Raw genomic sequence first — 27,182 nt, forward strand, 5'->3', positions numbered from 1 at the left:
TATTTTCTAAAATATACGATCTTGGTCACGTGTATTTTGTAAATTTTTGCTTAAATAGTCTTCTACTTTTCTTCAACAAAGTAAACAAGCAAACATCAAAATGGCTTAATGGTGAATCAATACTTCGACAAATAATGAAAAGTTAAAATAAAAAATCACGAGATTATTTATTAACAATTTTCCCCTGCGGCATTTTTGGGTACTGTTTAGTAAGTGGCCCACCTATTTCGGGGTATTGCGTCCAAAGAGGTGACCCGATCCAAAAAAAATTTGCCACACTTGTAGCCAAGGGTCTACCCATTATTTTAACATTCACTATTGTAATTTTGGGTCACTAATTTATTTACAAATTTGGTTTTGAAATATGCCCTTTTTTGTAAAATTCGGAAATTAGCGTAAATTTATCACTCCTATTATCCTTAAAGCAGCTACATCAGCAATATATTTTTATATTCTCCTTCACTTTACACTGCCACGCCTCCTCCCCCTCCGCCCCCCACCCCAAAAACGATGGGCCAATAACTAAACATTTCCCGCGTTTTTTTTTATAAAAATCAATACTTCGATAAATAATGAAAATAAAAATAAAAAAATCGCCCGATTTTTTTTTGCAAATTTTCGCCTGCGGCGCTTTTTCAGTACTTCGATAAATAATGCAATTTTGTAATAAGAAATCGGGCGATTATTGGTGAAAGTGCACTTTAGCGAAAGTAGGCCAAAATTGATAAAAAAAATTCAAGACGGGTATCAATCGACGCGTTTTAATGCGAACAACAATAATCCGGAAATTCACATTTGTTATTCATTAAAGAGTTATTCACAAAAAACACTTGCACTTTTCGCACTATGTTTTGATGCATTTGACGCAAATAAATGGAGTAAATGAACTCAACTGAACACATATTCATTAGTTTTTATACATTTGTGATGTTTTAAGTGTACACTTTCGCGAAATTCTGTATTTTATAGCAATATTCCTATGGTGAAAATCCGCACAATAATCTTGCGTAGTTAATATAAATAACATGGAGGAAAACTAGTGTTGCCACTCTATTAAAAATAAAATGGAGCGAAATTGCTGCTGCCACTCTATTAAAAAAGTGTTTGTGCATCCAACTCCTTTTTGCGTAGGCGGCCTTCGGCCGCGCTTAGGGATTATAACCCTCCCAACGTAGAATTCTCCTTTCTGTGTTGCCAAAGAAAAGGGGCAGAACACCTTTTGCAGAGAACACCTTTCTGCGTAGGCGGCCTTCGGCCGCGCTTAGGGATTATAACCATCACTACGTAGAATTCTTCTTTCTGTGTTGCCAAAGAAAAGGGGCAGAACACCTTTTGCAGGAGAACACCTTTCAGCGTAAGCGGCCTTCGGCCGCGCTTAGAGATTATAACCTTCACTACGTAGAATTCTCCCTTCTGCGTGCGAAGAAAAGGAACAGAAATCCCCTTTTCACAAAACTATATTTCTTGTGCATTATTTGGGTATTTTTAAATTTGAAATACAAATTGTATTAATAGAGTGGCAGCACCAGTTTTCCTCCAACTTATTTATATTAACTACAAAAGATTGTGGTGCGGATTTTCAGCTTCTGAATATTGCTATTAAATACAGAATTTCGCGAAAGTGTACACTTAAAACATCACAAATGTATAAAAACTAATAAATACGTGTTAAATTGAGTTCATTTATTCCATTCATTTGCGTGAAATTCATCAAAACATAGTGCGGAAAGTACAAGTGTTTTTTGCAAAAACCTTTAATGAATTAGAAATGTTAATTTCCGGTCTCGGATTGTTATTACTGGCGTTAAGACGCGTCAATTGATACCACTGTCAAACTTTTTCCGTCCATTTTGACCTTTTTTCGCTAAAGTGGACTACTACCCGATTATTTATTTACAAATTTTCGGCTGCGGCGCTTTTTTCATAAAAATCAATACTTTGATAAATAATGAAAATTAAAAAAGATATCGCCCGATTTTTTATTACAAATTTTCGCCTGCGGCGCTTTCTCATAAAATAAACTTCGATGAATGAAAATTTTCAATAAAAAAACGCGCAATTTTTTTTTATAAATATTAATACTTCAATAAATAATGGGGGGAAATTTTAGAATGGTAACCCCCGGGTACGGAATTAAGGAAAATAGGGGGGGTAGAGGGGGTTCTAAAGGGAGTATATGTAAAGTTTTAAAGCGCGGAACCTTATAGTTTTTAAATAATTTGTCCCTAAGTGTAAAATAGTGCCATACAAGTTGGTTAAAATTACAAACTTTAATAACAAATTCCTTAAAAAGTATAAGGATGCGCGCTTTGAATCTTCATACAGGGAACTGTTAGACCCCCCTCTACCTCCCATATTTTTCTTAATGCTGTACTCCGGGGTTACCAATCTAAAGCCCACCCAATAATGGCCTGCGCCGCTTTTTTATAAAAATCAATACTTCGATAAATAATGAAAATAAAATTAAAATTTTCTCAACAATAAACGATATTTTTCACTAAAAAAAACCACGACTTTTTTTTTCTATTTTCACCATCTGGCAACACCAACATCTGCGTTGTTGTTGTTGTAACAGCATACAAATTCCCCAGAGATTTTGTGGTGTTGCTGGAGTGACAGTCCTTGGCCAGATATAAATCGGGGTCGTTCCGGTTACGTAGACCCGACTGTCGTGGGAACGAACATCTGTGTTCATTTCCAGCACTTGCATGGAATCAATGAAATTTGTATGGTGAATTTTGCAACTTTAACAGTTAATAACTTTTAATTAGAAGCCTCCACGGTCCGGAGTCTTCACTTTTAGATTCTAAAGAAACTCATTTTTCTTTTTTTTTTCAAATTTGGACCGAATGTAAGGAAAATTTTCCCCAATATCCATGCAAGTGTGGAGTGAAGCGAAGAGGGAAGACTTCTACTTTGCACATAAAATACTGGTGATTTTCTTACCAATAACGTTGATGATTCGACCCAAAGTTTCAGCGCCGACAGGAATACGGATTGGGTAGCCAGTATCTAGAACCTTTTGTCCACGTACCAGACCCTCCGTGCCATCCATAGCAATAGTACGCACTGTGTTTTCACCTAAATGTTGGGCCACTTCCAACACAAGACGTGGAGCCCGATTCTCCACCTCCAGAGCATTCAAAATTGGTGGTAAGTCATCGTCGAACTGCACATCCACAACAGCACCAATAACTGCTACAATCTAAAACATTTTTTAAACATTTTATGTAGTTACATAATAAACTCAAATTTACAATGCTACCTTTCCATTAGCGCCAGCAGCTGCAGTAGCAGCTTTAGCAGCAGCACCACGGCCTAAACGTAGTAAATAAAATATCCAACTTTAGTACAGCAAATTTTAGTTAGCTCTAAGATTTTTAGTTCAGCTCAGCACAAATCGCTGAGACGTTATGTAAGTTGATTATCTATATCTTGTACCGATTTTTCAATTTCTTTCACCTCATAATTATATAACCATTACAACAACCAAGTTGGTCAATTGTTAGGTTAAGTATTTAACAAGTTATCTTTCTGTACATTGTCTTTAATTAATTGTCTCGAAATTTCGGAAAATGGATTTTGTTACTCACTTAAATTGCTTAAAAACGGCAAAATCATTTTTTCAGTCTTCCCAGCGGCTCTTAACCCGAACATCTTGCTTTGAATTGTGAAAATGACAAGTCCAATACCACTCGTTTTCCGATACCACACTACAGAGCTGCCATTACATAAAACAATTTGATATCATATCCATCGCTTAATAACCATTGAAACACAATTCCAACGACCGGCGAATTATTCTCTGCGAATGTTCGCATAGAAATTAAGGTAAAAGTGCACTTCAGCGGAACTAGGCCAAATTTAAAAAACAACCAAGAGGGGTCTCAATCGACGCGTTTTAACGCGAATAATAACAATCCGAGACCGGAGATTAAGATTTTTAATTAATTCAAAAGCTATTCCCTATATTTCCCTACGGACCCCTTCAAAAATGTCCAAAAATCACAATTTTCACTTGCGTCCACAGTATTTTTGCGTACAGTTCCTTGCGTAAACGGCCTTTAGCCACGCTTTAGGATTATAACCCTTACCAAATAGAGTTCTCCTTTTGGTGTGCACCAACTGGGGCTACCGCCCCGAGTTATGTAGACTCCAGACCTGTGAATGCCGTTATAGGCACACAACCTCCGCACATCGACGAGACGCAACTTCGCTCGGGCTACTGTAGCAGGTTAAAGTCATACCTGAGCAGATTAGATGCAGATGTGCAAAATGGGTGTCCGGCATACGGAGAGACACCCCACGACTCGAAATATCTCTTCTTATGCCCGAAAAACGAGACAACGCTAACGTCTTTGTCAGTGTTGATCGACCCCGTTGAGGCTGCCCGCTTCTTAGGGCTTCCGTTAGTTGAGCTTGACGACAACGACTGAGATATTAACCGATCTGGGCGGGTTTGTTGTAGCCGCTACAACAACAACATCAACAACGACAAAGCCGCTACAAAGACAAGACCAACAATAACGAGGTTCGCTATTGCAAGAAGCCACTATAGCCGCGATAGACTTATTTCTTGTGTTGTTGTTCGTTGTGGCCATATGCTAAATATTCACAGGTTTATAAATCGAAATTGTAAAATACTGTATTAGTTTTTCTTAAAAATTAATGATCTTGTTGCTTGTAAAAACTTTAATTTTACCTTGTCTCAAGTAGCTGATTTCGTTGTCGTCGTAGTTGTGTTTTAATGTGCGAAATTTTTGGCATAAGACTATGTTCAAACAGGTCATTTAGCTGATGCAATTATGCTTTAAATTGCGGCATTGAGTTTGGTGTTCACACACACGTCAGCTGCGCAATTAGCGATACGAAATCAGCTGTTGGATTGCCAATAGTGATGGACAAGTTGATACAATCGTACCTTTATTTAGTTTCAAAGTACATTCGGTACAAACATATAATTTTAGGTACATTTGGAACGTAACTAAATAACTTCGTGTTCAGTTCTTATTTTTATTGACATTTCAATACATTTCCTGGTGCGGGCAACTGGTCTAATAGCTTCTCTCCTTTGTGAAGGGGCAAAGAAATGATACTGAAGGGTGGTCAAAGTAACGCAACTGTAGTTGATTTCGCCTGATAGACAAAAAACATTTCTTTTTGAAACGTCAGATCGAAGAAATGGGAGGAAAGTGATTAACTTTTTCTACAACATAGCTTTGTCTCGCGCTGCTCGAAGAGTTTCTTTTCATAGCCAAAATTTGTTTAATGTGAGTACGAAAGTTGATATGGTAGCGATGGGAATTGTTATCACCCTATATTTCTTTATATAGAAATCTACATATCTACATATGTACTTTTAGGCAAAGTTTTCTGTAAATTAGGTACAATTTTATTATTCAATTTTCCATCCCTGATGGAAAATCAGCTGTAAAAGAGGACCACAAACAAACAGATGATTGCTGTTTATTCAATAAACATTCCTCCAAGTCAAAATTATACATAACTAGCAGAGCTGCTTAAGAGTCTGCCGCAAATTAGCTGCCAATTAATTATTAATTGGCAATTAATAATTTTAATTTTTATATGATAAATTGGATAACAATGAAGGCTTAAATTGGTGAAAACATTCTTAATTGCCAATTAGGTGCCTATTTGAGCAAAATCTAACGGCGAGTTTTATATTGAACAATGCTGTCAAGACAATAAAGAAATAGGTATTAGCTGTTAAAAACGCTGATAATTGTCTCGGTGGCGTAAGCGTCCTGACAATAGTTAAGGCAATTCATTTTGAGCAAAATGTCGAACGTGAACGTAGAGTTATAAGTTGCAGAAATACGCGTTTCACACGAGCTATTTGATCTAAAAACTAAATAAAATTATAGTTTAAAAAACTACATTACATACTTACATCCCGAGCTAATAAAAGGATGGTAAAAATAAAAAAGAAGAGACAAAATTACATACACACCAGCGTCTCTTTAATAATTATAGTTATTTTGTTATGAATTTCTCTTCTTTTTTGCCCAATACGTCAAAATTATTGTCTGCATACGTGAAATCATTGTCCGATTTACTGTCTTCAAAATAATCAAGGCAGTGATTGAGGCAATTGAAGAAGTATGCATGGATTAGTGAAAAAGTGTGCATGTATTGCTATTGTCATGACAGTATTGTCCGGTTTAACCTTAAGTAAGCTGCTGACGTCGGCCGGGCGGAAATTCGCCATTCGCCGCTATTGTGTTTCAACGGGAACCACCCTGCCAGCCACGGCTCACCACTTTCCCCTGAAAATCAAACGATTTACAAACACATTCACAACTTTTTAGTCATCTCACCTACACGTTTACATAAATTTTGGTCCACCTGTCAACAAAATTTCTTTTGGTTATGGCCCCGTCAGAATGGGTCCTTCGCGTAAGTTCCGCTCAAGGATGAAACGGACAGTTGAGTAGACTGTGTGTGTTTGCATAGAGAGCGTCAGATTGGCAACCCTTGCGTCGACGGACCCAACGGACGTTGGCCAATACTCAACTTTTGACGCACGTAAGTCCGTCACTGCTGACAGTTGTATAACACCGCGTTTACACAAGACAAGACCAATGAGAATATGCATTAATTTACACATTGTTTGAGTAAAGTAGGCATCCAGACAACAAACTGTCTTCGAAAAGCCAGAGACAGTGACGTAGACATCAAGAGAAGTGTATATATATTAGTAAACAAATGTGAATGTTTTGCTATTGTTTCTAAAATATTGACTTGTGTAAACCCCAAGCACGAGGCCATAAGGAACAGCTGGTTTTTGTTTGCAGATGCAACACCTTCATTGTGGCGTATCTCTACGGTACGTACGCCACTTCCTTCGCATACTTTTCCGTTATTGCCGTACGAGTACCCAATCTGACGGGCCTATTAGAGTTACGTACCCGATAAGAATTCGTACTCTTAGGCTATCTGCACACTTGTCGTCCAATCATAGTTGTGTGGGGAGCTCCTGGCTCCTCACGGTGTTAGCGTAGGTCCCAATTGGTATGTCAATAAATGTTTGCACACCGGTTTTGTTTTTTACTCAGCAAACTCTTCAGTAGCTTTTTATTAAATTATTATTATTACAAAATCAAGTATCAAGAACCATCGGATCGTTTAGAGAAAATATAGGTTTATGGCTAGATGCCAATAGCGATGTAACGAATAACGAATAAGTCTTAAGTCTGATTTCCAGATATTTTATGTACATGTGGGATAGTACTCGAACATTGTTGCTAGCATGGATCGGAAACTAGGCGTTTTCGACCATGTCCAGCAACCGTCCACAGCGCAGAGCGGAAAGGAGGTCTTTCCGCCTGCCTAACATCGACGAAGAAGTGGCATATGAGTGACTTCGAGAACATGGATCGGAAACTCGGCCTTTCCGAACATGATCGAAAGCTCGTTAGCAGAGGAGTGGAAACTAGGCCTTTTCGCCTGATGCACATTAAGGTAGACGGGAGACTAGACCTCGCCAGCTACGCAACTAATGTATTCGGTAGTTCTAGAAATATTGCAACGTATAAATATATATGTATGTATGTATGTATGTATACTTCGTAAGTGATATAAATATGCATGTACCTCGTAAATTCGCAAGACTGAAACAAAAATCAATAAGATAATTTAGTTTATAATTAAAATTTATAATGTCATAGACAACTTGCTGTTAATTTTGAAATTGTATTTGTATATAAGAATAATTGTATTAGCCGTAGGCTATTTTTTAATAAATAAATAAATAATCTACGTCTTCGCGAGATGAGTAGCAATACCAATGGTTACCAATATTCGAATGGTTACCAATATAGCGTAGAAGAAGAAAAAGAAAGATAATTATGTATCTACATTCTAGAATGTTTCAAGAAAACAATGTCAATTTGAGAAATTAAATATGATTAAAACAGTGTTACCAGATTTTACATACAAGTATATCTCAAACTAAATTTTAATAGCTAATAGTAGGGTGACTAACCGTTTTGCCGCCACATCTACTCCCCCTTCAGATTCATCGTTAGATGAAGTCGGCGAAACGTTTCGGAAAATTCACCCTTCGTCCAACTCGCGTTGCAGTTGTAACCTTTTCTTCTTTTGACGATTCTGATGTGGGTTTAAGAATGCTTCTCTGTGTCGGCCCTGGTCGCTGAACTGGTTGTTGTACTGCAGTTTGTGTTTGATCGCTTGTTCCGTTGTCATCTTCGGAGACGTGTGCGTTCTTGAGTCTGTCTATACTAATACGGCGAACGACTTTAAACGGACCGTCGTACTACTGTTTGAGCGGTGGTCTTACAGAGTCATCCCTAACGAAAACATGTGTGCAGTTGTTGATATCTCGCTGCACAAAAACTTTGTTCGCAGCATGGTTCGATGTTGAAACTGGTTTAAGATTCGTCATTACATTTTTTAAATTGTCAATAAATTCATCGCCTGTGCCTTCGCTCGTGTGGTTGGCCAAAAACTCTTAACTTTAAATTTTTGCCGTACATCATTTCTGCACGCGTCGCTCCCAAATCTTCTTTATAGGTTGTACGAAGTCCTAATAACGCTATGGGAAGGCAGCTGATCCAATTATTATCGGTGTGATACTTGATTGCTGTCTCTAGCGTCCTATGCATGCGCTCAATCAGACCATTCGCTTGATGATGGTACGCAGTTGACCTAAAGTGCTTAGCGCCAACCAGGTTCGTCAACTCTTTGAATAACCTTGATTCAAATTGTTTACCCTGGTCGGTGGTAATGGCAGCCGGCACACCAAAGTGCGCTATCCATCCGTGTAACAGTGCTTTGGCAACAGCTTCAGCCGTAACGTCTTGCATGGGTATTGCGGCAGGCCATCGAGAAAATCGATCGATGCAGGTTAAACAATACTTATACCCTTCTGACAGTGGTAACGGTCCAATAATATCAATGTTGATGTGACGAAATCGTTTCGAGGGCACTGCAAAGTTGTCTAGTGCTGTGCGATTGTGCTTCCAAGTCTTTGATTTTTTAACTGCAGGCATGAAGATACCATGTTGCTAATCTGTCGTTTCATACGCGGCCATACAAAGCGCTCTGTCACCAACCGAATCGTCGACCTCTTTCCCGGATGACTAATGTTGTGAACAGACTCGAAGGCTTGTTTACGAAACTTTTCCGACACGTACGGGCGCATGTTTTTGGTTGATACGTCGCATATGACGGTTAAATTAGTGCCTGGTATTTTTATCGGCTGGAGTTGAAGTGAAGTGTTTCTCATGAGTTGTTGAAGTTCCACGTCGTTTACTTGCTCTCGGGCTAGTTGTTCAAAATTAATTTGTTCGCCACTGAAGATTGACTCTACGCGAGACAACAGATCCGCCACAACGTTGGCTTTTCCGGACACATGTCGTATGTCGGTGGTGAATTCGCTGATGAAGCTAAGATACCACGTGTGTTTCGGGGTAGTTTTGTCGGGCTTCTGCTGAAAAGCAAATGTGAGTGGTTTATGGTCGGTGAGTATTGTGCACTGACGGTCGTCGATAAGGTACTGAAAATACTTGACGGACTGGTACATGGCGAGCAACTCCCGATCGTACGTACTTTGTCTTTTTTGCGTTTCTGACATGCGTTTTGAGAAAAAACCTAATGGGAACAACGCACCATCTCTTAGCTCGTGGATCGCTGGACCTACGCAATAACTACTTGCGTCTACATGGAGTACTAATTTGGCATTTGGCGATGGGTGTACAAGTAACGTTGCATTTGCTAAATCACGTTTGCATTGTTGAAATGCTTCTCTCGCCTCATCATTCCAACTGATAGGCGTTTTATCTCGCTTTTTATTCCCTTTTATCAACTTGAGGGGTTTACCCTGTAACAAGGCAGCATTCGGCAGCGAGCGACGATAAAAATTGAGCATAGCGACAAACTGTCTCAATTCGTGAGCTACAGTGGGCATTTTTAAATTAGCGATGGCTTCGACTTTGTCAGCTGATGGAGCAATGCCATCTTTCGTCACTTTGTAACCTAGAAAATTTACTTCTGGCTTTGCGAAATGGCATTTAGAAACGTTTATTTTTAGGTTGTTATCACGCAGCCGCTGAAGCACTTTGCGCAAGTGAGTCGCATGTTCTTCCTCTGACGCTGAGGCAATGCAAATGTCATCTATATAAACGACAACGTACTCCATGTCTTGGAATATATCGTTCATAAAGCGTTGAAACGTCTGACTCGCATTGCGCAAACCGAACGTCATGACATTAAACTCAAATAACCCGAAGGGTGTTATTATGGCAGTATTTTCACGATCGTCTGCAGCGATCGGGATCTGGTGGTTCGCACGTTCTAAATCTACTATGGAGAATACAGACTTACCATATAATTTTTGCGCAAAGTCTTGTATGTGCGGTATCGGATACCGATCAGGTTGAGTAATTGCGTTGAGTCGGCGGTAGTCGCCACACGGACGCCATTTGCCTTCTTCTTTTTTGGGGACCATATGAACCGGGCTTGCCCATTGGCTGCTACTAACTCGACAGATGTTCTGTTTTAGCATGTAATCGAATTCTTTCTTTGCAATGGCATGCTTTTCGGGATTAAGTCCGCGCGCTTTACAAAAAATAGGAGGACCTGTGGTGACTATATCGTCGCTCGAATAAAGAAACAGTGTAAATGCTATTATTCGATAATTGCACCATTGGATAGACAATCCTTTAATCTATTAGAAAAAACTTTAGTTTTCTTAAATATCTCTTTGGCTCACTGGTTTATTCGCGAAAAACGAAATTGTGTTTGTACGGTTTGTAATGGTTTATAAAAACTTCCAATTCGTTTTTCTCAAAACTCCACTTTTCGTGTTACACTATTTCATTATTCCAGCGACGATATGATGTCCAACTTTCGTGCTAAGTGAGGTATGGGAGACGCTAAATGGTGTTGTCAAGTCTTTGTACTCATCCAGCAGACGTTTGATCGGATCAGGCAGGTTTGGTGCAACTGTATAAATTTGTTCTCTAGAAGTTGTACAAGCAAGTGCGCTTACCTCAAACTTTGTTGTTGTGTCGACAAGTTTTTTTCTCCTTAAGTCAACGAGCAGTCCAAACTTGTGAAGGAAATCCGCTCCGATAATTGGTCGAGTGACGTCCGCAACCACAAACTTCCAGTCCATTGCTCTTCTTAACCCGAAGTCGACTTGGAGAAGCTTTGTTCCGTAAGTTTTTATCGGAGTACCATTAGCTGCATACAGGCTGTGGTTTAAGTCTAACTTGTCGCATTTTTGTGGTGGGACTACGGAGAAATCGGCGCCGGTGTCAATAAGGAAGCGACGATTTGTTTTTCGATCATTTATGAAAAGACGACGACTTTCAGTTAAATTAGCTCTGTGCGTCGTCTCTGCTAACAGAGCTTCGTTCAGTTTTCCGTCATGTCTAGTTTCTTGAACTGGCATGGTTCGACGCATTTTTTTGCCTTCACACCAAAACGCCAATGATATTTGCAGAACGGAGAACGTGGACGCGACTGGCTTCTGTCACGAGTTTTTGCACCTCTACTCTGATTGAGTGGTACCCGAGACACTTTGAGTTCGTCTCGCCACGTATGGCTGATACATTCGAAAAATTTAACATTTCCATAATCTGGTCCGCTTGTCGTGCCATGTCTGTTGAATCGCCAGTGCCAATTGATATCACCGCACGTACATTATCAGGTAACCGTTCGAGCCATAGCGATTTTAGCACATCGTCACTAAGTTTATCCCTGGCCAATTTTCTCATCCGTTTCAACAGTTGTGTAGGCTTTAAGTCACCGAGTTCACTTTCTTTAATTAGCTTGCGTATTTTTCGCTGATCAGAGTCGGCATATTCAGCAATCAGTGCTTTTTTAACTGCCTCGTATTTATTTGCTGCCGGCGGGTTGCTTACAATGTCAGCAATTTGCATTATCGCCTCCGCATCTAATGAACTGATCACATAATGATACTTCGTGTCATCGCTTTTTACATGTGAAATTGCAAAATTGGATTCCATCTGGATAAAATATAACTCGGGCCTTTGCTTGCAGAATGCAGGCGGTCTAATGCTGATGTGTTGTAACTCACCGGTAAAACGATTTTCTTCCGGCGTGTGGGCTGCACCTGTGGCATTATCCTGTTCTTCTTCAGACATCCTTGCAGACAAAACCACGTCAGCGACGCAGTGCCCGGCTAGCTCTTCTTCACGCTACAAAACGTATATATTTTTTGTTCAAGTGGCCGATGCCGTCACATGCTTTTCGAACCTTGGCGAATTCCTTGTGTCGGGGGTCACCAATGTGGGGAGCTCCTGGCTCGTCACGGTGTTAGCGCAGGTCCCACTACCGAGTTCCTAACGCCAATTGGTATGTCAATAAATGTTTACACACCGGTTGTGTTTTTTACTCAGCAAACTCTTCAGTAGCTTTTTATTAAATTATTATTATTACAAAATCAAGTATCAAATAATCTATGTCTTCGCGAGATGAGTAGCACTCGTATACACGTTTTTCGAATGGTTACCAATATAGCGTAGAAGAAGAAAAAGAAAGATAATTATGTATCTACATTCTAGAATGTTTCAAGAAAACAATGTCAATTTGAAAAATGAAACATGATTAAAACAGTGTTACCAGATTTTACATACAAGTATATCTCAAACTAAATTTTAATAGCTAATAGTAGGGTGACTAACTTTTTTGTCGCCACAGTTGTGTTATCGTCTCGCCCTGAAATTTTGGACCGAGCACATGCAATTCAAATGAGATCTGCACACTTGTCATTATCGGCTAGTTATCGGCAAAACGTAGAAGATGCAGAAACGGATAAGTACGGCACTGTCGTTTGCTAATCGTTGTGCACACATTGTTTGTTTACATTTTATGGGGAAAAATTAGTGAAAAAGTTAATATTTGCGTTAAAATTGTATAAAAGTTAGTATTTTTTTGCATAAAATCTGTGGAAATTATTAAAAAGTGGGTAATTGCATTAAGATTCAATAAATGTGAGCGTTTTAACTATAAAATATGACGAAATTGTAAAAAGTCTCTGTGTGCATGCACAAAATACATTTCAGGAAAAGAAAAGAATAGATATTACAGAAAAATGATGTCTAGAATTGGTGCAGCACAGTCTATATTTTAAAAATTGCAGGTTTTTGTAAATATTTCGCGAAAATATCCACCAGAAAAATAGAAAATACCTGCTCCAAGTGAATTTTTAGACGCCAAATGAATTGAAATATCACGACCGAGTATGCGAAAGTGTAGTCGTCATGTAATCGTTGCATCATGATTGTGACGATGAAGCAACTATGATTGGACGACCAATGTGCGGAAAGCCTTATAAGAATTCTATGCGTTAGAGCGAGCAAGTTAGAAAAATCGAAGTTTTGATGGCAGTATACCTAAGTTGCGTTCCAGATGCTTCACGATATTCACGAAATTCACGATTTGCAGGAACAGCTGTTTCCTCCATTAATAAACCTCAAGGGAGGTGGTCACCTGGAACGACTTCCTGTAAAAACCTGCAAATCGTGAAGCATCTGGAACGCAACTATACTGTGAAGAAATGTCACTTTGCGAAAATTTTGAAGGTAAGAATACATACATTGGGCGCGTTCATAAGACGTAGCTGTTGCGTAGTCGTTGTCTGTTTCTCTTAGAAACGCACAGTTGAGTAGTTCCGCTCAGCTCAACTGTTGGCAACTTTCCGCCATTTTTTCCAGCGGAAAATTTGTACGCTACCTGAACTCAACGTATTGGGCATAGCCTAAACAGCTGATCGAAAAGACTTACGCCGCTTATATTAAATTTAAGGCCGCTTTGTTAGGTGGCAGTTGCAAATAAATTTATTCCATTTTATATTACTGATGTGATAAAGCAACTAAAATATTTTATAATAATACTACATTTCTAAATATATGTTTCCAAATTGTTTGCTATATAATTATACACTGCTTAATTCATTATAACATTGAACGATTTTTCCAACACGGCAACAGCTCAGCGTTGAATTGTGAATACTATCGGCGCAACTATCTCTATTTATTGCAATTTCATTTGTTTACATTTATCAGCTGTTCATTTGGCAGCATATTCATCAAGCCGTTTCTAAGACGTAATTGTTGGGTTCAACAGTTGCCAACAGTTTCGTAGCAGATGAGCTAAACAGCTACGTCTTATGAACGTGCCCATTTACATTTAACAATTTTATTTGATTATAATGTAATTTTTTTTTCTTTTAGATTGCAAAACACCAGCGACTTAGATACAATCTAAAGGTATATATTGAGATTTTATATATGTTTATAAACTTTAATTGATATTTTTTTGTTTACAGATTTGGCATTCACCATCAGCACCTTCAATGCCAGCAGTTTCATCGCCAGGAGCACCATCAGAAAACTGAGTTTGTAAATGATTTAAAACTGTTACTATACATCAAAAGAAGGGTAAATCGATTACCTTTCTTTTGATTATAATATCGCTGAAATCGCTTTACATTTTTATAAAAATTCTGCACCTTTTGCAAACATCTATAAGTAAGCAGTGAAGAAGTGAAATTTTGCAAAGTTGTAACTAAACTAATTGTTGTGAAGCGGTGTAAATGATTTGCACCTGTTAATATATATAAGAAGAAAGGTAAATCGATTACATTTTGTTTGATTATAAAATCACTGAAATCGCTTTACGTTTTTATAAAAATTTTGCACCTTTGGCAAACATCTATAAGTAATCAGTGAAAAAGTGAAATTTTGCAAAGTTGTAACAAAACTAAAAGCTGAAGCACAACACCGGCGAACGGCAAATTTTTCGTCGCGAATGTTCGCCGAATTAATTAAAACACACTGATTTATATGAGAATGCGCACAAACAAAGCAAACGACGAAGGTTGTTCGAAGACTGTTCGCGACGATAGATTTATTTCTATCGCCGCGGTCAACTGCAACGACAAAAAAGGCCATGATGACCATACTTTAAAAGTTGTCGTAATTTTTGTTTAAAAGTAAAATAATATACCTTATATTTTTCTATCAGAGAGAGAGTATAACGTAAGTTTACTAGTAGTTATATTTAAAGACTATTTCTATATTTTAAACTTCTTCTTGCTGGTATTTTCCCTCTTCGTTGTAAAAGCTTCCTTCTTGAAACATGGTCACCTTATCAGCTGACAGCATTCGAAGTAAATAAACTCACAGTTTGCCAATTGGTTTTGGAAATAAAATTTTAAGCATTTGCCAACCGCAAAAATTAAAATGGATGTTAACGAAATTATAATAGAAGAAGTGAGGAAAAATGAGGGGTACTGTTTAGTAAGTGGCCCACCTATATCGGGGTATTGCGTCCAAAGAGGTGACCCGATCCAAAAAAAAATTGCACACACTTGTAGCCAAGGGTCTACCCATTATTTTAACATCCACTATTGTAATTTTTGGTCACTAATTTATTTACAAATTATGTTTGAAATATGCCCTTTTTTGTAAAATTTGGAAATTAGCGTACATTTATCACTCCTATTCTCCTTAAAGCATCCACTTCACCAATTCATTTTTGTATTCCCCTTCACTTTACACTTTACTCGATTAGTTATAACTTGATTTACGACTTTAATATTAACCAATTAATCACAATTCATTAAATAAAAACACCTTCAAAATCACGCGTCTGACTTTGGTTGCACATGCAAATTAAATGGCGGAGTTCAGCTGTCAAACTCCGAAATATGCAAAAGAATGAGAGACAAAAGAAGATAGGATATAACCCAGTAAGCATTAAAAATATACAAAGGTGATCTCTGCAAAAGGTGTTCAGCTCCTTTTCTTCGCAAAACAGAAAGGAGAATTCTACTGCCTGAGGGTTATAATCCCTAAGTGCGGCCGAAGGCCGCCTACGCAGAAAGGTGTTCTCTGCAAAAGGTGTTCAGCCCCCTTTCTTTGGCAACACAGAAGAGAATTCTACGTAGTGAGGGTTATAATCCCTAAGTGCGGCCGAAGGCCGCCTACGCAGAAAGGTGTTCTCTGCAAAAGGTGTTCAGCCCCCATTCTTTGGCAACACAGAAGAGAATTCTACGTAGTGAGGGTTATAATCCCTAAGTGCGGCCGAAGGCCGCCTACGCAAAAAGAAGTTCTACGCTAAAATACTATCATATTACTATTACTACAACATTTCTATCTGTCGCTTTTTTCTTAATTTCACAATATTTTTAGTTAATTTTTTTTCCTTAATATAGTGCATTCAGTAATATTAACTATATTTATATAAAATTATAATTACAATTCGAAAAATCCTACTGTTTCTAATCGTTTGGCGGTGTACTATAGGTACAATGTTTTTTTACTCGTTTGTAAAAATTGTAGACAAACAGACTTTTTGCAAATTTAATTCAAACAAAATCTATGTTCTAGAAAACGGCCTAAATAACGGCCAGGTCTCCCATCTTCTGTTTGAGTTTAGTTGTAATATACAAGTTGATCTCAAAACGCAAAAAGATCTCTAAAAGTAAAAGTATATGGAAAGACTGAATTCGTTTTGTCTATTTTATTTTTATTTCATTTTACGATTATTTCTTATGTAAGTATGTACATTCACTAGTATACAAATAAGATAAGTTATGAATTATAATGTAATGAATTAAAATTCTATGAATTAAAATGTTATCCATAACAAATGTGTTTTAACCTATAAAAATATGTATGGACATACACCCCGTGTTCAAATTATAAGCGCACCACCTATTGCCAAGTTTTAACAAATAATTTTTTTGTTATTTTAATGTAATTATTTTTTATAAAGACATAGTTTATTCTTTAATAAAAACCATATAAATCCCGGTTTCAAACTTTGTGCAATATCCCATTCAATTTCAGTACGGTAAATTACAAGATTGAAGTAGCTAAGACTTACCGTTGATTTTTAAAATTTTTTTTTGTTGAAGATCTTGCTCATTTTCTTCTATATAAAAAAAATCGTCGAGCATATTTTGTATGGATGAAAATGCCCAACCCCTTCAGAAAAAAAATTACAAAAATTAACGGTAAGTCCTAGCTACTTCAAACTTGCACTTTTATATGCTGAAATTTAATGGGTTAAAAACTAGCTTACCCAAAATCTTTCTAAGAAATCAATTAAAATCAAAGGCCTGCAATTTTAACGAAAGTTTGTTGACTTATTTATGTATTGCACAAAGTTTGAAACTTGAATTTATGCGGTTTTTATTACAGACTAATATATAAAAAAGTAACGAAAACTAAATAACAAAACAGTAAATTTTTAAAACGTGTCAATATGCGGGGCATTTATAAATTTGACACGGCGTGTATGCCTAAGGTCAAAATAATAGAAACTAGAAAAATAAATAATAATTATTAAAAAGGTGTTCTGTCAGTTCTTCTCTCGATGCTGGCGAGCGATTTGCCTGGGAAACGCGTATGGATCTTATTTCAGAACCTGATTGCCTCCATGTTCCTGGAGTAAAAGTACCATCTTCAATGTGATCGACCAAATTCTCATTGAAATAACCTCTGTTTCTGTCTAGCATTAAAAAATTATGCAAAACTACTGTTGCTAGCACAATTTTATCTACATTTGTGGTGATGCGTGAATAGTATTGTGAAGTATTCTCCATCTGTTTGCTAGGATACCAAATGCGTTTTCAATGTGAACTCTAGCAGATGAAAGCTTTTTATTAAAATTTTGTTTTATGGGAGACCAATTCCGACCTGGGTATGGGCGCATTTTTGATTAGAGGAAATGCGTTGTCTCCCACAAAATAATAAGGAAATATCGTATTTGTACCTAGTTAAAATATCTTTAAATTTAATTGCTAATTTACATACCGACACCTGAGTGGAAGACTTATCTCAACAGCCAGTTAGAAAACGCTCTATCTCAGAAAACTTTTCAAAACCGCCCTATTTCAGAATTTGATTGAAGAACGCCCCATTTTAGAATTTGATTGAAAAACGCCCTATTTCAGAAAACTTTTCAAGAACACCCCATTTCAGAAGTTTATTGAAAAACGCCTTATATCAACTGAAAATGTATTGAAAATATGTTGAGATAGTGCGTTTACGAATCAGCAGCAGAGATAGGGCGCTTTTGAACCGAATTCTAAATTAGGGCGGTTTTGAAAAGTTTTCTCTGATAGGACGTGTTTCAATCAAATTCTGAAATATGGCGGTTTTGAAAAGTTTTCTGAGATAGGGCGTTTTCTAACTGGCTGTTGAGATAAGTCGATCTTCCACTCAGGTTTCGGTATGTAAATTAGCAATTACATTTTATCAGTAACATGGCTGACGATGGAGGTATCGCCACTTTTACCGACGATAGCATAGGGCCGATTGTGCACCAATCGACGATATATATTTCATGAAAAACATTGAGTTACCAGGAAGGTTGACATCTGGAGGAAGCTCAAGGTTGTTTCTTAATATCATGTTGCCAAAAGCACTGCGCGCGAAAACTCCACCATCGCTTTGGCTTCCCAATGCTCCAACATCAACAAAGACGAAAGTGTAGTTATCATCACAAACAGCCATTAGTACAATACTGAATGTCTTCTTGTAGTTGTAATACAGAGATCCACTACGTTTTGGACAAACTATGTTGATGTGTTTGCCATCGACAGCGCCGAGACAATGCGGCATTCCAGTTTTTATATAAAACCTTTTTATAAGCGAAATAACAAATTATGTTTGTATAAAATTAAAATCCTTTAAACAAACCGCTCCACAATGTTCTTCCATTCTGTTCGATTTGGTTGGGCAACGAATTCTGACTGCAGCTCATTCCAAATAGCATCGCAGGTTTCATAAATAATTTTTCTTATGGTGGAAACGCCTAACTTATGAGCCCATGCCAAAAATTGTGGACTGCAGCCTTGAGATAAGTATCTGCAGATATGTATGTAGTGTATGTTTACATGCGATTGTCTTATTAGCGCTAACTTACGTCAATGTAATATCCAAACGTGACTCCTCGTCCACTGGTTTTCTTCTGGAAAAACGTTGCAGTCTTTCTCTAAGCAACGTAAGAAGGACGTTAAACTTGGGCACGGTCATTCTCGTTGCCTTAAAAAAATCACCCTCATCTTTCAGCTTGAGTTGGGCAAAACAGGTTGTGTAAAAGCCAAGGTTTTCCCTGGTGAGGTTCACAGGGCGTACCCACCACCTCCTTTTCAAACGTTGACGCACTAGGAGAAACGTCTTTATCATCATGAACATAACATTCATTATTTTAAAATTTTTTTGGATTTTATTCATTTTAAATAATTAAACTTTTTTGAGCACGCTTAAATAAATATTTCCACTCTGAAGTATATAACAACCAGCTGTTTTCGTTACCGCTCTATTTGTGTTTCAGTAAGCGAATTAGCTGGGCGAAAGTTGGTCGTCGGCATCGCTCTGCTGGGCGAAATTTGCCGTTCGCCGGGTATTGTGTTTCAAGCATAATTGTTGTGAACCGGTGTAAATGATTTTCAACTGTTAATATATATTGTGGCGAATACTGCGGCAACGCGAAGCGAACAACGAGAAATAGGCAGAATGTTCGAGGAATGACGTAGAATGTTCCACAAAGAGAAACGTCAAGTTGGATGAACACTTCGAACAGCGAGAAAAAGAGAAGGAGCGATGAACTTCAGAACATTCTAGAGTTGCTATGAGTGCAAGCGCAGGTATATAAGGGCAAGTTTTTCAACGCGAGTTTAACCTCGTTTCTCGTTTAAACTAAGTTTAAACTCATTGTGCAGTTTTTCAGTTCAATTCAAACGTAGTTTAAACTAAGTTTAAACGCCCAATCTGGCAGGTTTAAACTGAGTTTAACTAATCAGCTGTTCATCTGTCGAGTTGTCATCAGCTGGAAAAGTTTATTTGAAAGTGAAATCAACAAAATTAAAATGGTTTGATAAAATGGATTTATCTACATTACTTACAATTAAATACTCACAATTGTTGTATTGCGAAGGACAAGAATTGTATCCACTCGGCCAAATCATTTCAATGTCTTGGATGACAAGGATTTTTGTGATCGATTCCGGATGAGGAAGGCATTAGTGTATAGCATTTTGGAGCTTATCGGACATCACATAAAGCACCCAACAGATTGGTAAGGATATTTTTAGTTTAATAATTAAAGTAATAATTTTTCCATTTGTAGGAATCACGCCTTAACAGAGGAGCAAATGCTTTTAATCACTTTGCGGGTATATGCGACTGGTGGAATGCTTCAAACAATTGGCGATTTGTGTGGGACATCAAAATCGATAGTGTCCAAAGTTGTTACGCTGGTGTCACACCATATAGCCTTGCTAAGAGAACGGTTCACGGCTGCCAAAAGATGGCAGCCAAAAATATGAAACTTATAAAGGATTTTACAGTATTGCTAAGTTTCCCACAGTAATTGGTGTTTTCGATTGTACGCACGTGAAGATAATCTCACCAGGTAACTGCTTTTGTTTATTTTCTATTAGACGAACTCACAAAATACTATTATATATTGACATATTCCATAGGTGGCAATAATCCAGAGCTATATCGAAATAGAAAAGGATTTTTCTCCATTAACATCCAAACAATGTGTGATGCAAACTTAAAGATGACAAACATTGTTGCTCGCTGGCCCGGATCTGCTCACGACTCAAATATATTAAGAAATTCCAGGATTTATTCTCGTTTCGAAAACGGTGAATTCGGGGACAGTTTAATTGTTGCAGATAGTGGTTATCCAAATAAAAAGTTTTTGATAACACCTTTGTCTAAAAGCTGTGACAGACGGCAAAGCTTATGCATATAATCTGGCATACATATGCGCATAATAATTTTGACCTCACAGACGGCAGTTATGCGGATAAACGAGCCGCAAGATCGTGGGTTCGAGTCCCACGGCCAATTAAATTTTCATTTTTTTTATATTTTTTTTTACATTCTTTTTTTTATAAGTTCTATATTTTTTTTACGTTGCTTTCAGTTAGTTGTTGTTGACTTTTTATTAAAATTCAACTCTAAAAATTTAAATTAACTGATAGTAAAATAAAAAAAGTGATATAAAATAAAGCAAATGAAAACAAAATAAAGTAACATTAAATATATAGATCAAATAAAATAAAAAAAAATATAAAATAAATAAAAACAAAAAAAAATTCGCAATCGCTCCAACCGAGGATCGAACCTGGCAGCTACAGGCTTGTATCCCGTAACTCTTACCACTCGGCTACCGCGGACGCGGATCTCGCGCGCTTTGTTTGCTTACTTGTACAAAAGCCAACAGCTGGCCGTTTTTACCAGTGTTGGCAACGAAAACTGCCCGGATCCGAGTTAATTCCCAAAAATTTCGTGCATTTGTTCGGCTGCTTATGCGCATATTAAAGAGGAAAATGCATGAGTCAAAGCAAATAAAGGCTGGTTATGCAAATAATCGAGCCCGTTTGTCTACAGTATAACCCGATAACTCCAGAAGAAAACTTATTCAATGAGTCTTTAATAAGAACGCGTTGTACCGTGGAAAGGAGTTATGGTGTTTGGAAAAGGCGCTTTCCAATTCCGTCAATTGAAATTCGTTTAAATCACAAAAAAGTCTAGAGCATAATTTTTGCTACTGCTGTTCTACATAATATTTGCTGGACAAATAACGAAAACAATTTACCTTTATTAGATCCTCATGCTTCCACTGCAGTAGATTTCGCTCTCTCAGTTCCAAGGAACAGGCAATGAGAAACTTCGAATCCAAACAATTCAACCAGGACATCATTAGTTAACAATTACTTTAAGGACTTGCTTCGAAATGGAAACAGTTAGTTTTCATGTAAAATTTTATATTCAGTCTTTTATTTTTTAAGTGCTTTCATAACGGTTTAGCGTACATAATAAAATATGCATTGGTCTAAATTATCACATAATATAAAAAGTAATTCAGTTTTCTTATTATTATAAAAAAAGGTACATTTGTATTACTTTAATTATTTACAGACTACTCAGACTTTATTTACTTTATTTCGTATGACTATATTCGCTTCCTTACTAGGGCTGGGAGTTTCATCCGGATTTTTCAACTATCCTGATAAACCGAATATTCGAATATCCGGAGAACTTAAACGAAAAACTGCATATACCCGAAGCTAAGATAATATTCGGATCTCCGAATATCCGGATTTTTCCTTAGTTCTCCGGATATCAGATATTAATGAAATGCAAAATAGGGCAAATAAATTAATAAAATGAGTCCATTTTCCTGCGGCCGCTCTTATGGCCTGTTGTTATTTCATCAAAACGATATTTTCATTTCCCAATACTAGGCGCCCATACACATGAAGTAAGAAGTTTTCTATTTCTACGCACAAAATATTTTGTATAAATTTTTAAATTTCAAAAATTCTACTTTGTGAATTTCAAAGACTCCTAGAAAGGAAATAGAAAGTTCTACAAACAAATTTATGCGTATTGAAAACTTGCTACTTCATATTTATGAGCGCCTGATATTGTGAAATGAAAATTTCGTTTCGTTAAAATAAAAAAATATATATATATTAAAAGATATATATTGATTAAAATTGAGAATTTCATCTTGGCTTTAAAATATCATGGACTGAGTCATGATAAAAACATAGCAAGGTAGAGCCGTTCTCTCATTTTGCCGGCCATGATATTTTTTTGAAGTGTGCCAGCATTTTAAAATCATATAAAATTGAAAATAAAAAATTGAAATTGTTCGAAATTGTTGTTGCTTGAGATTGAAAATGAAAATGTGTGTGTGAGTTTATGAGTAAATTTAAAAATTTAATTGTTTGGAAACGTCAAGAATTTTAAAAGTAACTCTCAGCGGTTCTACCTTACTATATTTTTATCATGGACTGAGTAATGAAAGCTGCTACAATACTTTTGTTCATAGTGAATGCTTTACCAAATTCTCTTAATTTTTTTGGATATCCGAAAATACGAATGCTACCCAGTTCTTCGCAAATCCGGATATCCGAATAATTGCACAAACGAATATTAACCGGATATCCATACTATCCGGATTTTATCCGTGTCAACGGATAATCCGCCTGGATATCCGGATATTCGATTATGCGGATAGTCCCAGCCCTATTCCTTACATTTAAAAAAATAAAAACAATCACATTAAGACTAAAAATTAGTAAAACAAAACTAAACACTAATGTTGTTGCAATCACCCAAACTCTTTTTTTCCATTTGTTGTATTTGTAATTTTAAAAGGTCGATTTCCAACTCCATCTTTATAACTTTGAGATCGTGCTCCTTTTTCATTATTACAATTTCCATTTCTTGTTTTTTTATTTTGATGTCGTGTTCCTCAGCAGTGTATTTCATGAGAAGTTCTCATTTTTGTTTCTTTTTTACGGCAACATTCATCCAGGTGTCTGTCGCGGAATACTTCGTCCTCGCTTTCAAAACACCATGAACCGGTTTCCGCAGATCTGCAGGCGTAGGCTTCCGACTGCTTTATCTGTTAAAGGAATGTATCTACGCATAAATAAAATCACAAAAGGCTCCGTTGTGCATACTTGGCATTGCTTGAGCGTTGTCACATAAGGAATCTGTTAAATGAGCTTCGCGTGTAAGCGGTTACACAACGCACAGCATTACATACGTAAAAGTCTGTTGGTTTTTGATTTCTACGTAAAAATGGTGTAGCAGTGCATGCAATGCCAAGTATGCTTAACAGAGCTTAAATGCATGAAAAGTTTAGTAGTACCTGACGCCTCGAGCGTCTCCACAATGCAATTTTCGTCTAAAATATAGGAGGTATGTGTTGTAAAAGATTTCTAAAAATTTTAGAGTATTGCCATTTATTTCTAAGGCATCATCATCATAGATAGATTTATTGCCAACTACTTGTTCAGACTGACATTTACTTAGTATTTTTTCGTCTATACTAGTAGTTGGTAAAGAAGCAGTCGTTCCACCACCGGTTCTATACAGCTCTCTCCTCTCAACTGCGAAATTTTTTTTTGCCGTCTTCTTTAAATTTTCGTATTTGGTCCTCAAGACTTTTGCGTTCCTGAAGACAATCCCAAACTTTCCGTTGAATTCCGCTTCCACGTCGCTCCGTCCTTTGGCTTTTTCCTCGGAACTTGTTCTATCCGTTTTTTTGCACTCCAGCACATGCTTCTTTGCGTCCACAAGTACCAGCAAGTAGTTTACTTCACTTCTTGAGAAATTGCGCTCAGATCTGATACGATTGGCACTGCCGTAACAAGCGAGTGAGAAGTAATAGATCCGTGCGGATGGCATCCGTGGACATCGTAATATGCATGCATAATTTCTTCGTCCTCATTTTCATAAGTAGGGCTGGTATCTGAAACGGAAAAATGCAGTCGACACCAGCGACTGCTTCCAAAACATATACTCGGACACATCCATACTCCAACTTGGCAATCTCAGGTAAGATAGTAATTGGACACATAAACTTGTTTTATAATCGTTTATTTATTTATTATTCAATCATTTCAATTTTACACAAACATGCGTCCAAAAATCACTTTACTTGTAACTTTATGCTTGCTCTTCACATTCTTTGTTTACATTTGGTTAATTTCTAAGAAAACAACATGGCGATGGATTACAAACGTCAGCCAGAAAATTACTTTTTTCTTTTGCTTCATGTTGTCAGATCTTGTGTAGTTGGATCATGCAAGGTTTAAGGATAATCGTAGCAATTGGTGTCAGAAGTGGGATTGTTAAATAAATCACGAAGGATACACTACTGAAAATGGCGGAAATTCAGGAATTAAAGATTGAGGAGCTTAAACAAGAGTTGGAAAAGCGTAATTTAGCCACCTCCGGAAGAAAAGTGGAATTGTTATCCCGGTTGCGAGAGGCTATGGAAGCTGAAGGCATCGACGTGGACAAATACGACTTCCAGGGTAAACCCGACGATGCATCCGCAAAGGATGAACAGAAGGATGAGGCTGCTTGTTCGTCGAAGGAGGTGCAGCAGACATCCGGGACGGTTAAAGAGCAGCAAAAGGCTCTTAGTTCATCAACAGCTATCGACATGAACACGTTATTGGCTGTCATGTCACAGATGTCATCACAGCTGTCATCTCAGATGCAAACATAGTTGTCAGATATTTCGTCGCAGCTACAGACACACGTATCATAGTTGCTCGAAATGCAGGATGCAAAGATTACACAGCTGAAGGAGAATTTGGCTAGAGATAACGAACAAATCAAGGATAGACAGGATAAAGTCAAGGCTGAGGTAGAAGAGTTGGAAGGTCGCCACCGAGATTTGCAGATGAATCGTCCAGCTACTTCGACAAGTGCTCCCAAGGTAAAGACTCCATCCTTTGACGGCACGATTCCTTTCCAAGTCTTTAAGCTCCAGTTCGAGAAGACAGCTACAGCAAATCGTTGGAGCATGGAGGATAAATCCGCTGCTCTGTTCGTGGCACTATTCCTGACTGTGAAAGGAACAATTACGATGCATTGATAGGGATGCAAATTTTCAAAGCCAACATCGATACATCGATATTTCGATGTATCGTAAACACTAACATCGATGCCGAAAAAAATCGCCCCAAAACTATCGATACATCGATATTTTCCGATGTTTCTCTTTTTTAATAAGTATGTTACAGGTACTTCATGATTTGCAGGATTTTACAGGAAGCTGTTAACGTACGCCACCTTCCATAAGGTTTATTAATGGCGAAAACCACTTTACCTGGAAATCCTGAAATACCTGGAACCATCGGCGTAGCCAGAATGAAATTTAGGGGGGGCTCGACCCTATTAAGCTGGCATTTCAGGGTACTATTTTATATATATATAAGGAAAATTTGAAAGTTAGGGGGGGGGGGGGGGGGGGGGGGCTCGAGCACCATCACCCGTAATACGCTTACCCAAAGGGCTCTGTCCCACGGTCAGTAATTATCACGATATTTGGATCGCGATCCATATTGATGGATTGATGGATCGCGCATGAATGCTACATGTTCAATATTTAGCGCGTCAGTATTTGCATATTTTTTTTGCTGGACGCTTATTATGACGCAAGCAAATATTTTTATTTTGTACGTATAATGTACAGATAATGCATTTATTATTTATGACAATTATTTTAAGATTTGTTCAATTTGTTTTGAAAGATTTTAAGCCCCGAGAGTGAAGGCAGAGCCGATGTTTACATTATGAGATTAAAACATGTACTAAAGAAATGTATGGATCGCGTTTTGAAAGTGCTACACGTTCAATATTTATTGACGGTATTGCGATCCGCGATCCAGATTTCAAAATTTTTAGAAATTTTGCGATATGGATCACGATCCATCAATACTGCATACTACACCGTCAAAAAATATCGCGATACTTGGATCACGTCAATAAATACTGACCGTGCAACAGAGCCCAAAGAATATAACATAAAGATGTGAACGCAAGGTAATTTTGAACCGAAACTAAAGTCGATGTTTAAAACATCGTTAAAATTGACATCGATGTTGAGTAATTTTCAAATATCGATGGTAAACATCGGTTTTTTGGCCGATGTTATCGATGTTTCAGAAATATCGATGCATCGTTTGCATCCCTATGCATTGATGGGGGCCGTGGAAAGACGCTATGGTAGCGAGCACAGGCGACAGATCTACCAGATGGAGCTAGAGAATCACTGCCAAAAGTCCAACGAGACTCTACAGGAATTCGCTTCAGAGATTGAGAGTTTGGCTCACTTAGCTATTGGAGACGCATCTGGTGAACACCTTGAAAGGGTAAAGATCCAGAGGTTCATCAACGGAATGCGGGACGTGTATACCAGGGATGTTGCGGATGCGGATGTTTAAACGCTAACATCCGCGGATGCGGATGCGAGTGCGGATGTCAAGTATTTTTATACCCGAGCGCACTTGTGCACAAGGGTATTATAAATTTGTTCACATAACGGTTGTTTGTAACAGGCAAAACGAATCGGAATAGATATAGACAAATATATACATAAATGCTCAGAGTGAAAAGAGAAATCGATTAAGCGGTGACTGTCTGTCCGTCCGTCCGTCCGTCTGTGCACACGATAACTCGAGTACAAATTGACATATCTTAACGAAACTTGATATGTGTACTTCTTTTGAGCGTTGGACGGATGGTATTGGAAATGGGCAAAATCGGACGATAACCACGCCCACCTCCCATATAACGGCAGTTTTGAGAAATGCGAAAACTGCGATA

The 27,182-nt window shown here is 37.6% G+C and overlaps 2 protein-coding genes across 2 annotated transcripts in view; both read right to left on the reverse strand.

The window, feature by feature from the left end:
- Positions 1-3,768, reverse strand: part of LOC118745538 (ATP synthase subunit beta, mitochondrial) — a 55,256-nt gene extending 51,488 nt beyond the window's left edge. Inside the window, exons 1-3 of the mRNA XM_036478984.1 lie at positions 3,594-3,768; positions 3,266-3,318; positions 2,947-3,205 (exon numbers count right to left, since the gene is read on the reverse strand). Coding sequence (XP_036334877.1) covers positions 2,947-3,205; positions 3,266-3,318; positions 3,594-3,657 — 376 coding nt within the window. The 5' untranslated portion in view covers positions 3,658-3,768. The remainder of the gene's footprint in view (positions 1-2,946; positions 3,206-3,265; positions 3,319-3,593) is intronic.
- Positions 3,769-17,683: 13,915 nt separating this feature from the next.
- On the reverse strand, positions 17,684-19,058 carry LOC118745409. The gene is made up of 4 exons (XM_036478859.1): positions 18,949-19,058; positions 18,723-18,890; positions 18,386-18,663; positions 17,684-17,793 (listed from the first exon to the last, which is right to left on the reverse strand). Exons 1-4 carry the CDS (start codon positions 19,056-19,058, stop codon positions 17,684-17,686), a joined length of 666 nt encoding a protein of 221 aa, XP_036334752.1.
- Positions 19,059-27,182: the final 8,124 nt, after the last annotated feature.

Source organism: Rhagoletis pomonella, unplaced genomic scaffold (genome assembly GCF_013731165.1).
Source record: "Rhagoletis pomonella isolate Grant_MI unplaced genomic scaffold, Rhpom_1.0 Rhpom_scaffold_00009, whole genome shotgun sequence".
In the NCBI taxonomy this organism is placed as follows: Eukaryota; Metazoa; Arthropoda; class Insecta; order Diptera; family Tephritidae; genus Rhagoletis; species Rhagoletis pomonella.